General features: G+C 37.3%; 1 protein-coding gene across 3 annotated transcripts in view; it reads left to right on the top strand.

Annotated features, from left to right (window-relative positions):
• Positions 1–3,461: 3,461 nt before the first annotated feature.
• The window catches only part of SYT4 (synaptotagmin 4), a 50,200-nt gene continuing 39,535 nt past the window's right edge, over positions 3,462–14,126 (top strand). The window contains exons 1-4 of one of the 3 annotated variants that reach the window (XM_032768021.2): positions 3,462–3,796; positions 6,748–7,508; positions 9,099–9,219; positions 11,580–12,661. In XM_032768021.2, coding sequence (XP_032623912.1) covers positions 3,763–3,796; positions 6,748–7,508; positions 9,099–9,219; positions 11,580–11,887 — 1,224 coding nt within the window. In that variant the 5' untranslated portion in view covers positions 3,462–3,762 and the 3' untranslated portion in view covers positions 11,888–12,661. Of the gene's footprint in view, positions 3,797–6,693; positions 7,509–9,098; positions 9,220–11,579; positions 12,662–14,126 lie in introns of those variants that run through there. The other 2 variants (XR_012656060.1, XM_032768020.2) reach the window with 2 other exon arrangements.

The following is a 14,126-nucleotide window of genomic DNA, read 5'->3' as shown; positions in this document are numbered from 1 at the left end:
TGAGAAGGTTCTTTTGAAGTCAGTGGGGGTGTCTTGGCTTGTTGGCCTGATTTTCAGATATGCTGAACAAGCACTTTCAGGTCCATATCAAGTCAATGTCTCAAATCTGGAATCCAAAAATCGAGGCTTACACAATTAGTAGCTGCATTTGAACATGTGCACCTCTGGGTATGTCTACACTGGAAGCTGTGGTATGTGGTTCCCAGCTTGCATAGACATAACCAAGCTAGGGTTCTAAAGATATTGTTGCTGCGGAGGAAAGATCAGTGGCAAGCAGTGCCACAGGCTAGCCAACCTGAGTGCAAACCCACCTGGACCTCATCGGTATGCCTGTGCAATTTGGGACTCAGAACCTAAGGTCCAGGTGGAGACATAGACTCAGCGTGTAGCTCCAGGGATAAGATTTTGTTGAGGTGGAAAAGGACTTTTTCCCTGTTTTTATCTCCTACATATAAATCATAGAGCTTTATTTTATATTTTAAAATAATAGTTGGTTTTGGTTTTTAGAGCCCTTTTTCTCCTCCAAACAAGCTCTTTTGAATCCGAAACATAGTAACTGTTTGTTGATAAGTGGGGAAGGGATGGAAAACCATTATTTTCCAGCTCCAAATGCTTATTTGAGGCCTATCTGTTTTGGGAGCTGTATGGTCTGTGTTGCTTAGTAACCACACTCCCTACTCTCTCAGCAGCTGGAGGGTGTTCTGCGCATGCCTGTGCATTGATAATCTGTTTTCTAGACCCACAGAAAAGCTCACTGTGATGCAGTCAGCTGGGCTGTACATTTTTCACAGGAACTCATTTTAACTTAGTACAGTGGCCAAGGTCTCAAAAAGCTCTCCCTGACATGGTGAAGAATGTGTCTAGGGGTTAGGCACTCAGATCGTGATCATCTGTTTGCTTACCAAATTAATGGAGGGGAATGTAGGCTGAACAATGAGCTTTCGCTCTAGTTTTTACAAAAGGCTATTCTAAGAATGTGAATCTGCTGAAACCTTCGGTATGTTTTCTCAGGGCTGGAAGGCATTCCTAAGAATCTGCAACCACAAGGAGAGAAAAAGTACCCATTGCTTGCCTGGGGTTCAGTTGAAATGTAGCCAGTTAACAAATAGAAGGGATGATCATCTTTCTGCTATTTGCATTATATACAACATGGAAATAACAGGATGGTTATCTCTCTGCGTAGTTCTATGTATGTTTTCATAAGTGTGTATATGAGTTCTATTCCTCAGGCACTGAGGGATCTAAAGTGTACACTAGATGGTGCTTGCACAACATGGAATAAGCAGCACATCTGTCTCAAGGTTTGCAGGCATCCTAATGCTCAGCCTGCTTCTTAGCTATTTTCTGTGACACATGTTCTGTACTAAGGGTAGCCACATACTTAACTATAGAAGGATCGTGATTGATGTAAGTGATGCTTTTTTGCCATGTCATAGAAGTGGTGTACTATGGGAATAAAGAGTTGATTGTCTATATATGTAAAATAGCAGCCTAGCTAATTATCATAATCTCCTTGAAAACTAGCAATTCCTAAAGGATGGGAGCCTGGGCAGTAAAAGAAACACCTTCTGTAATGTTTGAAAGAGCCAGATATGTACAAACCTGAGATAAAAGTAAGGGTAGAGACTGTAATTTACTATATTTTTATTTAGTGTTTAGGCCAATGGGGCCTCAACCTGATCGGTCTCTAGGCATTCCCAGAATATTAATATCAAATAATAATATTGATAATCCATAACAAGGGCAAATGTTTGTTAATTTAAAAAGGGGGGAGACTGGGAGGAAAATGGCTGAACTAACTTGTACTTTGCAAAAAAAAAAACAAAAAACCGTGCTTCCCCTCCACCCCCATTTTAACATAGTTCCCATTCTGGAAAAGAGAATCAGCGCTGAAAGAAAGTGGTCTCCAGCCACTATAAAACTTGAAAACTGTGTAACAGCCTTTTACATGGTGCCTCCCTGTGTTTTTAAGAAACCAGAAGGGAAGGAAACCTTTGACAGTCAGAAATTGGCAGTTCCATGTGCTTGATAATCCCTGTGTATATCAACAGAGATTCTTCCAGATTTCATCGGGGGTGGTGGTGGAGGGGGAGCCCTATTGATACTGGATCAGGGATAGCATCCGTATGTTCTCCAGTTAAATTTGTGTAAAGATCCAGCATATTTTGATCATGGTTGGAAGCCTGTCAGTCTGCTCTGGAGTGTAAAATCAAATGCAATTATTTCCATGCACTTACATTTGAACAAGTCTAAATTTTGGATGGCCAAAATGAAAAATATAAAAAAGTTGCTATTAACAAAAGGAAAGGAGGGAAAGTCAAAAGCTGGATGTACAGGGATCCTGCCTGTCTTTGAACACCCAAACTGTGGAGTCAAAATAAATAGAGGAGTCAAATGGTAGTTTTTGCCACATGCTTATACCAGCATGTGTGTATGTCCAGGTTTTTATAGGTGTATGGCTGAAGCACCACTATCCTCTGTTTTTATAGTATCATTTATGTGTTTGTGGCCAAAATGTGGTAAGATCCAGTAGAATCCCCATCCTGGGTTTGAGTTTCTGGGGAACAGCTGCAGTGTGTGTGGAGAGGTGGGCTGGGGGGAAGGGGCAGGATTGCTAAAGTGCAGCAGAAGCAGCTAAACATGGTCTTTCTTTAGGAAGTGGAATTGGGATTATCAGCATCACAGACTGGCTCGGTCCAGCGTCTCAGATGGATTGATTTTGCTGAAGTTAGAAGCAGCTACATTTGTTCTGTCGTTAAGCAGCAGCATTTGCTGGGTGGGGGACGAAAAATATCGGGATCAAGATCCAGGGATCTGGAGCACTATCCACCTGTCTCTGGATTTTGTTGTTGTAACAGGAGTACCTTCATGTGGTCTCCATTTATGCAGCAGAATTTGGGATGGGAGCCAAAACTTGGCTGGAATCAACAGGATTCAAGTACCAGGTTTTGCAGCACTGTTGCAGATCGGGGGGAGTTGTGGGTGTTTTTTGCATCAGACTTTTTTACAGTATAATCTGGGAGATTTAGGTTCCAAATTGACAGGCAGATCCAGCTTTTACCCAGAGCGGAAAGCAGCTCAGGAGAGGAGCACACTATGTTCTTGCACTTCCAAGGGGGAAGGGGCACTAGACATGGGGGAATTAGTGATTTCAATCCATTATGTGTATGGTATCAAATATAGTGAAAACATATTCCTGAAATTGGAGCTGGGTCGCTTGACCCTAAGACTTTGCATCGTCTACTGCATCACTGCAACCTGGATAATTAATAAATAATACTTAATGAAACATAACAAGGCTGTGGATCATACAAGGACATATTTGGCTGTAGGAATTAGCATCTCTGTCTGTGTCAGGCTCAGAATGTGAGCTAATCTGCAGCAGAGCGGTTAAAATAATTGATGAGTGTGTGCTGAATCCCTAGGAGCGGTGGGGTGGAGGGGTGGGGGGAAGATGCTGATTTCAACCCTGTAGCGTCAGGATTGCGTCAATTTGGGTTTCAACCACGTCTTTAGTCTCGGAGCCGAGCTACTCAGAAGAACCAAAACAGGAAGGGGTTGCAAATCACTGTGAAGAGGGAAGGTCTAAAAGCTCCCTCCCCTCCCGCTTCACAGCCTCCTCCTCCTAAACCTTCCCGATCTTTCAGGTTTGTGATTTCATCACGTTGGAAAAAATAGGGCTTTGCTGGGTTTGTGCAAGCTAAGAGCTGCGCTAAGGAGAGGAAGTGCTTTTCAGTACCTTGGACAGAGCACGCAGCAAAAATGGCTCCGATTTCAGCGAGCAGAGAAGAATTTGGTAAGCAAGTTCCATCCCAAAGTTATAATGCCAGGCAATTTCCACCCTTAAGCCTGAGAGCTGGCTGGGCATTTGTGTGAATGTTCCATTTCATGGTGTTGGGAGAGCTGACTAAGGGTATGCTTGAAATCTTGTCTAACCTATCTCCACAGCTGCCTTATATCTCTTTCAGAGGAATCCTTTCAGCACTGGAATTTTTTTTATGTCTTTGAAGTTCATAGATGTGTAATTTTTTTTGTTTTTGCAGTCCAGGTACTGGCAAGCATTAGGACTTTTTTTGCGTATTACTGATGCCTCGATTATTTCCTCTGTCTGGAGGAAAGATAGCATACCCCAGAGTTGAGTTGTTCAAGTATATTCCATGTCAAAGATCAAATCCTTGTTCAAAATGCTCTTGGAATAGCTTTCACTCCTGTCTTCTTAAAGAGGAGAGCATATAAAATCTTATCCGCATATATATATGTTCTTTTAATTGATGTTGCTAGGTGAGTGAATGTGTGATATCCCCACTTATTTTAAAAGGACATCTTACTCCTGAGATAAATGTTGGTGCAGTGGATGTTAGTATAAAAGGATGATAATAATAAAAAGTTTTAAGTTCAATATTTTTGTTGCTGAATATAGGATTAACTTTATTACAGAAAGGGGGTTTCAGAAACATTCACATAAATAGGTGTGTGTGTGTATACACACACACACACACACTTAGAGTTTATAAAAAAATGTTTCTGAACTATCCTTTATAAAATATTTGCTCTAGCAAGAGTGTAAATCTGAAATCACTCCCTTGATTTAAGTGGAATGAATCCTGATTTACATCTATGCTATTGAGATCAGAATCTACTCTAGTATTAATAGATAACATTTCAAAGAAATCTGTTTTTTCTGAATGGCTGGACAATTAATTTGCCATATGAAAATAGCAACAAACAGAGGTTGTTATCTAATTGAAGTAAATATATAGCAATGTTCTTTATCATTTCATCTCCCTGTCCCCACCCCCATCACCTGGGTGTTTCTAACTACATTTGTGACAACTTGCTCACCTGATGACTGATTTAATTAAGATAATTAATTTAAATGATCAATTTTGTCTTATCAATGCTACCAGAAGCTGTAGATGTCACATGTAATATTATTCACACTTTTATAAACAGTCTGTTTAAATGTGATCTAATGAGAAGTCTTACAAAAATGCAAACTGATACTTAAAACCTGTTTAAGTTGTGCCAATAATTATGATATCATACCTTGTTCTCTCCTATTGCATCTTACACGTTTTCTATTTCTGAAACCTGAGGAATTGTCTAAACTCAGTGCCACGTGCTTAACTTTAAAAAAATGAATTCACTTATTGATCATATATGTCATTTTATTGAGTTCTCACATTTAATTACAATGAATGATACAGAATAAGGGTAGAAGGAAAAATGATTCAACTGTTGGAAGAAATGTAGAGCCAGGCCTAACCCTTTAGCTGCTGAAGTTTATCTCCTAATATCTCTTTTTAGTGCTAGTGCACACCAATACAAAAATAAAGATATGACAGTAAATGAAAAGTAGTTCCATGTGTCTAGCTTTTAACTGTACATAACAGATTCATTCATATAGAACACCTGTGCTCTCTCAACCAGAAAGCTCTGCTCATCATGTGTTAAAGAACCAGCACTCTTACATAAAGACCATAATTACCCTTATTCATACAAAACGTCATCACATTAATATTTTACTAGCCCCTCACTCTTACAAGTGATGTGGATTTAGCTATGATTGGTCTATTGTGGGATGTTAAAATTTGTTACTTATAGGGCAAACTGGATTTCCAGTTAGTTGTGCTCATGTGGCCCTTCATTGCATGCTTATGAAACATTAATAATATAACACTATCTGCGACCACTTTATTCACATTCCAAGTGAGACTGTAGCACTTTCACTGTTTTCCCCTTTAAAATGTAATTTTTAAATGCATGATTCATATGAACACGGGAGTGGAATCTAACTCTAATGTGTTTTGTCACCATATACGATCTAATGAAATATTGTAAAATAAACAAGAACCCTCCTTCTATTGCTTTTAAATTCTCCATGACTTTGGTTAACAGTCAGATAGGTTCAATACTTAATGAATAGCAACACAGTGGGTTTTCTTGTTTTTAGAGTTGAACATGAATGCATAATGTCCGGGTAGCAGGGAAAGCCTTTATAGATATAATTATTGTTTCAAGGACTCACTCCTGCAAGAAGGTGAGAGCCTCTTAAGAAAGTGTTGAATTCCATCCCCTTCTATTAAACTCAGCATCATCATGAGATACCTCTAAGCCCTTTTGAGATCAGAACACAAAACATTTACCTCATTCATTACACAGAGCAGTCCAGGGAGAAATATAAAATGTAGATGGTATATATAAGTACTGCATATTTCAGATTCTGTTTAAGCAACAAAATCCTTGATACTCAATGCAGAAGCTGTAGGAATAAGCCGAAAATGCGTTTGCCTCATGGGTTCATACCGATTTAGTTGTTCTAAGTGAGCCTAGAAACTGCACATAGAAAGGAGCCATTTCAGAATAATTATTAATTATATTATATTGTCCTACTGTTTTCCTCCCAGTCGCTCTGTTGTTAGCAAAAAATGAACAATAAATTAAAATAATTGGCTACACTGTATATGGAAAAGTACTTACACGAAGAGTCCTTCTTGTTGTGTGGCTACACATTTATACCTGCAGGTGGCGAGAAATATGTACAGATCCTTTGCAATGTGTATAATGAAAAAACATTTCACTCTGCCTAGGTTGCTGCTACAGCCATCTTTTTTGAGTGTTTTTTCTAATATATCCCATTATTATCTTAAGCACTGCTGTTTTCACGTTTGTTACTATTAATTTGATTTGCAGATGAAATTCCTACAGTGGTTGGGATCTTTAGTGCTTTTGGCCTTGTCTTCACAGTCTCCCTCTTTGCTTGGATCTGCTGCCAGCGTAAATCTTCCAAATCCAACAAGACCCCTCCCTACAAATTTGTCCATGTGCTGAAGGGGGTTGACATTTATCCCGAGAACCTTAACAGTAAGAAGAAATTTGGAGCAGATGACAAAAGTGAAGCAAAAAGCAAATCAATGATGCCAAAGAATTCTCTCCACCTCGACCTGGAAAAGAGAGATTTGAATGGCAACTTCTCCAAAACAACCCCCAAAATCCAGAGCTCTCCAGATCTTGAGAAATTGACTCCAAAGCACTTTGTAGAAAGAGAGAAAGATTCAGTTTCCCCCGAGAGCTTAAAATCCAACACTTCACTGTCTTCTGAAGAGAAACAAGACAAGCTAGGGACTCTCTTTTTCTCCTTAGAGTACAACTTTGAGAAGAAGGCATTTGTGGTGAACATCAAAGAAGCACATGGATTGCCAGCAATGGATGAACAGTCAATGACTTCTGATCCCTACATCAAAATGACAATCTTACCTGAGAAGAAGCACAAGGTGAAAACCAGAGTGCTGAGAAAAACCTTAGATCCAGCTTTTGATGAAACCTTTACATTTTATGGGATCCCCTATAGCCAAGTCCAACATTTAATCCTTCACTTTATGATCTTGAGCTTTGACAGGTTTTCTAGAGATGACATCATTGGAGAAGTCCTCATTCCACTTGAAGGAATTGAATTGTCTGAGGGAAGGATGCTAATGAACAGGGAGATCATCAAAAGAAATGTTAGGGTAATCTATTTTAAATAACTTTAAAAGTCCTGTGCTTTTATTATTTATTATTATGTTATTATTTTACTAGTATATTAGATACTAGGGAAAGAGTTTATCAGAACAGCCATTAAGAAGCTTTCAATGATAACATTATGGGGAGACAAGCAGAAAGTGCAATCAATGATCATTGCAGTGAGCTTGTTATAAGAAATTGCTAATGGACCAAATCCTATTTTCTTATGCAATTGGTCCAATTTACTTCAATGGGACCACTTATGGTAGGTCAGCAGGCTCTGACCCAAATTAATCAGGCTGGCAAGAACAGAATGCACAGCTTCTTTTTCCCTTTCTGTATTGAAGATGGGCAATTACAACTTGACTCAAAGCTCATTGAAGTCAATGGGAATCTTTCAGTTGACTGCAGTGAACTATGGACCAAGCACTTAAAGATCAAAGATATTTATCCATTATTTTATTTGAAACTACTCACAAAATTGCATTGTTGACTACACTGTTTGATTTAAAATGCATTATTTGACCTTTGTATTATTATCCTATATCTTAAGTATTGTAACAGAGGCTTCAGCTCTACTAATAAAAGGAAGACACTATGGGCAAAATCCTGGCCTCATTGAAATCTGTCAAAATTTCTGTTGGCTTCAGTGGGGCCAGAATTTCACCCTGTGTTTCTTATCAAGGTTCAGAATGAAAAGATATTTCAAAACCGTAACAACTGAATTGTACCAACCAGACGTTCCTGAGGATTTGGCATGTGTATTGATGTTAATGTAATTGCTTTGAAAAGATCAAGCATTACATCAAATTGAATTAATGTCTGCAAGCCAATATTCCTATCAGCAATATCATTCTTTCATAGTTCTAATGCTGCAGCACAGCAGCTCTGTAATCATCTCATTGATACTGTACATTTCAGAGAGGTTCAACCTTTTAGGTCCCTGTTTCTTTTCTCCGCTTTACTTGAAGTAAAGCCATTGTTCTTGCAAATTCAAATTAAATAATTATACAGCAGAACCCTGATTTCTTATTCCTTCCATTTAAATGATAGTCCTCCAGAGAGTATTAGGGACAAAATTTCAATAAAATTGTGAGTCTATATTTCTCAAAAGATTTCATTGCAGATTTTGGTGAATTACATGTGTTTGATAGACTTTTTCTATTTTAGCTCTGCTTATACTCTTTTATTTTCACTGAGATTTATTTCCCATGATGTAGGTGTTTCAAAATTCAGTTAACATTTTTATCTTACTATAGTCCATGTGAACTAATAGGTCTCTTCCATGACAATATATGCTTTCACCCTGTTTTTCTAATCAGTTTACTTAACAAGCCATTAACAAAGTTTTGTTACCAGAATACATTGGATCAAGTTGGGTAACATAAAGTAGCATAGCACTATGATAATAAATAATTCTAATAATTCTACTCCTAATAATAATAATTAATAAATAGCTCCTTTAGAGGTCCTCCAATGTGTTCCAACATCTGGTCTTATATGACATTTTCAAAAAGAGTACTAATGACTCCAATTCACAGCCAAGATATTGACCAAGATATGTGTTCATAAAGGTTCTCTTTTTGTTTCCTCAGAAGTCATCTGGGCGTGGAGAATTACTGATCTCTCTCTGCTACCAGTCTACAACAAACACGCTCACCGTGGTTGTTTTAAAAGCCAGACACCTACCCAAAGCTGACGTTTCAGGATTATCAGGTAATGTCTTTATTTATGACTGTGGAATAGGCAGAATTGCAAAAAGCATACTAAGCCTGGGCATTTACAGATTAAAGATCTGTGCTATCACCCATGTATTCATGGGCTGTATGATCTGCAGTTCACTCTTACTTTGTTCACAGAGACATGTAATATTTTACATTCCAAATGTTAGGAGTTTGTTCCTATATAATATGTGCCAAGAAATTAAGTGGCCTAGCAGTTAATATGGAAGAAATCCTCTTCCCAATAAAGTCATTGAGTTTTTCCCTTAAATTTTGTAGGACTTCTCTGATATCAGCAGGATATTTTGTTGGGAAATACTGCAGAATTACAGTTTTATTTAAACAAGTAATCTACAGGGGGTTATTACTGAGACAGACCCTCAGCTGGTGTAAATCAACGTAGCTCCAATGAAGTCACATCAGCCCTCAAGTTGGCTCGTTACATGGTATTTGCAATGTAAGATAAATCACTTGTAACATGATATTTGTGCATTGTAATGCAGTGTCCTTGGGATGCACTGAGGAAAAGCAGGTTTTGCAATCCAGTTTCGTGGCTCTATTATGCTACTGTTTCTTTTTATGGAACATCCATTGAAACCAATGGTAGATACACACAGACACAGACAGACAGTATGGTATATTTATTCAGTTTATTTTAAGAGAGTCATAAGTAAGGGCATATCCAAACACTGGGCACTCTAATATAATTTAATTTCACAATAAAATGCAATGGGCTGTTCTTCTAAGCATAAAATAAAATCCTCTTTAACCCTCAACTCCTCCTGAATGCCCAAGAGAAAAGATGGGCCTTGCAGTGTACTCAGAAGGCTGACACACCCTACAAAGCTGAAGATGCTTCAGAAAGGGATCTCTACCTTTAGCACCTCTTCTGATCTCGGTTGTGTCAGCATGGGCCAGGGAGAAAGGAGGTCTGTCAGGTAATCAGATGCCACTCATGACAAAATAGACCCCGATGATTCCCTGTATGAGAGAACCCCTGTCACTTTTACTGCTCGCCTTTACCTTCTCAGCAAGATAGGAAGTGATCCACTCAGGAGACTCCATAAACCACTTATTTAATGCCTCCGCACCTCAACAAAACCTCCTGGTCAGTGGTATAAAAGGCTGCTGATAGATATGGGAGAAGCAAACTGGACACTTTAGATGTATCTATGGTTGGGAGACGTAACCAGCAATGTTTATTTGGCCAGAGATGAAGAGCACTGTACGGCACTTTGATGGGTATTGATTTTGATATATAGAATGCTAGGGTGGTGTTTGTGCTTCAAAAGGCCGGTCATTTATTTATTTATTTATTTGAGGTTTATTCCTAAAGTATTGGTTAACTATGAAAGGATAGTATGAAAGTGGAAATACATTTCAACATACTTTGTCACTGTCATACTGCACTTGAATATATGCAATACGATCTTTGTTTCTATATTTCTGCAAAATATATTATCAGGCCAAACGGATGAGTAACCTTGTCATCATCCAGCTACTCCAGTTTGTTCGCTCCAGCCCAGCAATTCTAAATGGGATTTGTGTTTAGTTCTGATCAATGGTAGAACCTTCTGTGAATTCAATGGAAGAAGAGTCAAGTGAAACTTGAATGCTGTTTAAAAAAAGCCATGTTGGGTTAATTAATAGGACTAATAAAATACAGACAAAATTTAACCTTTTGAATTGGTTACTTCATGCTGCTCCAATGATGCAAGGCAGTCATCAACTTGCTTAAGCCTGGGCATATATAGCATATTAACAAATCCAGCTCCACATATGGAGTTGCTGGTTCAAAATAACCAAATTAAAATTTGTGAGGCCAAGTTAATCAAGTCCATTAAAATCACTGGAGTTACACTAGGAATACATTTTGTCCATTCAACCATTCCTTAAAGAAGATTTTTTTATGGTTTGTTTTTTTTTTCCTCCTATGCATTTGCTTGCACAATTCTCATTAAGATGTGGCTTATCCTTTACAAATAAATGTGAATAACTAATTCACATTAAACATAAATATAGAGTTTTAAATTTCTGCCTATAGGCAAATAGAGTTTTTTCCTTCATGCTGTAATAAAGACCTAGATCTAATATTTATCAGTTGTGCTTTAAATTTTCAAGATTCATAGTTTAATTTTTTTAAAAAAAGGACAACAAAGCTTGCAGTTGTCACTTAGGGTAAAGTTTTACAATTGGGACATTTCTTCAATGTCTATTTGTTTGTGGAAATCCCTCATTATTTTGTCATTATGTTGGTAGAATATATTTTACCATTCATATGATCCATGAATTGCTGTTGGACAACAAGCAATAGTCTTGTGTTTTGTTTTGTTTTTCTTTTGCTTGTGATTGCAGATCCTTATGTCAAAGTGAACCTCTACCATGCTAAGAAGAGAATCTCTAAAAAGAAAACTCATGTGAAGAAATGCACCCCCAATGCAGTATTCAATGAATTGTTTGTCTTTGACATTCCTTGTGAGGGCCTTGAAGATATCAGCATTGAATTTTTGGTTTTGGATTCAGATAGGGGATCCAGGAATGAGATTATTGGCCGGTTAACCCTGGGAGCTTCAGCAGAAGGAACAAGTGGAGAGCACTGGAAGGAAATTTGTGAATATCCTAGGAGACAAATTGCCAAGTGGCACATGCTGTGTGATGGTTAGCAGCCTAGAAATGGGTTGGAACTCAACAAATATTTCCATAGGCAAGGAGCAATTTTCTTTCTGTATGATGCATAATTACAGGCTTGTAACAACAAGACACATTTTTGTTAAAACTGGAGTGAACTATCAGAACAGAAGGTAACTAACTTTTCACATTAAACAAAAGTCTTTCTAATCCATAGAAACTTGACATAATTTCATATGATATTCATATTCTGCTGGAGTTTACATAGTAATAGACTTGTGAAGCAATGCAAACTTCAATAAGAGCAGTCTATCTGTTATGAATCAATCACTGGAAACTGTAGATTACTACTCCATGCAGAAGATGATAACCTCATTAATATATATTGCTAGATCTAGGGACAGACTTTTTTTTTTAGTCTAAAAATTGGGAATGTGTGAGGGGCAGGTAGAGGATTTTATTTGGTTTACCATTGTATCTGAAACCTTCTCATATGGAAATTCAACCAATTTTCATAAGTATAGGGTACTTATACTTTGATTAACCCAAATACAAGACATTTTCAACAACTTGCTTTGCATATCACATCAGGTGCAAATAGTTGTTATGTGTGTATAGCCTTTTACGTTTGGGTTTTTATTATGATTGTTATTATTAATATTACAATTGATGAAATAAGTATGTTTTAAAAGTAATGAACAAATTTAAACTAATAGTTTTATAAAAAGGGCTCAGATATAGGTGAGTGCATGTGTAACAATACGGTTAGGATTTGCGCTTTAAGTATGACCTGCAATTCCTCCCCTCTCCCCGCCCAGGTCATACATTGAGCATTTCTAATGAAGGTAAAACATTTTTACCAAGGTAATGAAATGTGAAGAATATAACAATGAATGATCTTTCACTTGTTATATTTTAAAAAAGTTTGAAAATATCTAAAATAAACTTGTCTATCATTTTTTCTATATGCTTCACTAAAATAAAATAAAAAAAATAAAATAAAATAAAAATAAAACACAAATTGTATTATATGGCAGAAATCAAAGTCCCAACCCATTAAAACATACGTGTGGGTTTAACTTTCTGCACTGTGCGTAGTCTCACTGAAATCAGTAAGACTACTTACAGTGTATAAAATGAAACAGGTATTTACAGGATTGAGGCCCAAACTAGCATTATAACACATGCTAAATCATATTAGATGAACAATTTTAAAGTAGCACTTCATTTCAAACATCTTCATGTGTCCATCGCTGATTGTATTTAAAAAATGGGGAGGGGGAGAAGTAAGAGGAGGGAAGTAACGTAATTTCACTATAATATGCAACATGTATGTATCAAGTGATTTAAACTGTGGTCACAGTGCCAGATTGGGGAACTAAGTGTAACACAAAGTAAACAAGTATAGAAATAAAACATTTGAGCCCTGTGAATCTTATTTATGTTTACACTGGGTACACTGATTTCTTATACAGTGTTGTCTGCAAATATTTGTCCTATGTTCCTTTTGAATGACAAGCTTAGTAAAGAATAATATTTTGTAAAGAATTGTTAGTGGTGGAAATAAGGAGGATTAAAAATGCAGGGTCAGTTTCTGATACCATTGTTCAGACTGAGTACCTCCTTCCTTCACAAGTAATCCCACTGAAATGAATGAGACTGCTTGTGAATTACAGTATTACTCAGTGTGAAGAAGGGTGGCAGAATAGGGCGAATGATGAAAACATTTTAACAATTGATATTGTATTAGACTCTCAGTGAAGGCCAAATCCTTGAAGCCCTTTGAAGTTTGCTTGTTGGCTTCACTGGGACCATAATTTGACCATAAAATGACAAGTGGAGGAGGCTGGAATGTTAAATATGCAAGAAAGAAAGAAATACTACTGAAGAATTCTATTTAGGTTCTTTCAGGTTTTGTCAGTACTTTATCCAGCTTTGAGAACGTGTTTGATATCACAAAGTTTATAAAGTTCTATAAAAATGCATTTTCAAAACAACTTATATATGCTTTTTATGACAACACTTAGTGTAAAAAAAATTGCATATTGTTTGTACAAAGAAATAGAAACTTTTTTTTGTTTGTTTTGTTTAGACATTGATTATCTACTTCAGGGCTAAAGTTTGCTAACCTTATGCAAACAGGGCCTGATCCAAAGCCCAGTTAAGTCAAAAGAAAAGATCCCGTTGACTTAACTGGGCTTTGGATCAGGCCCATACAGTAGTAACTGAATCATGAATCGTCCCATCAATGGGACTGTTTATGGAGTAAATCAC

The sequence above is a fragment of the Chelonoidis abingdonii genome, chromosome 6 (genome assembly GCF_003597395.2).
Source record: "Chelonoidis abingdonii isolate Lonesome George chromosome 6, CheloAbing_2.0, whole genome shotgun sequence".
Lineage (NCBI taxonomy): Eukaryota > Metazoa > Chordata > Testudines > Testudinidae > Chelonoidis > Chelonoidis abingdonii.
This window is presented reverse-complemented; position numbering and strand designations above follow the sequence as displayed.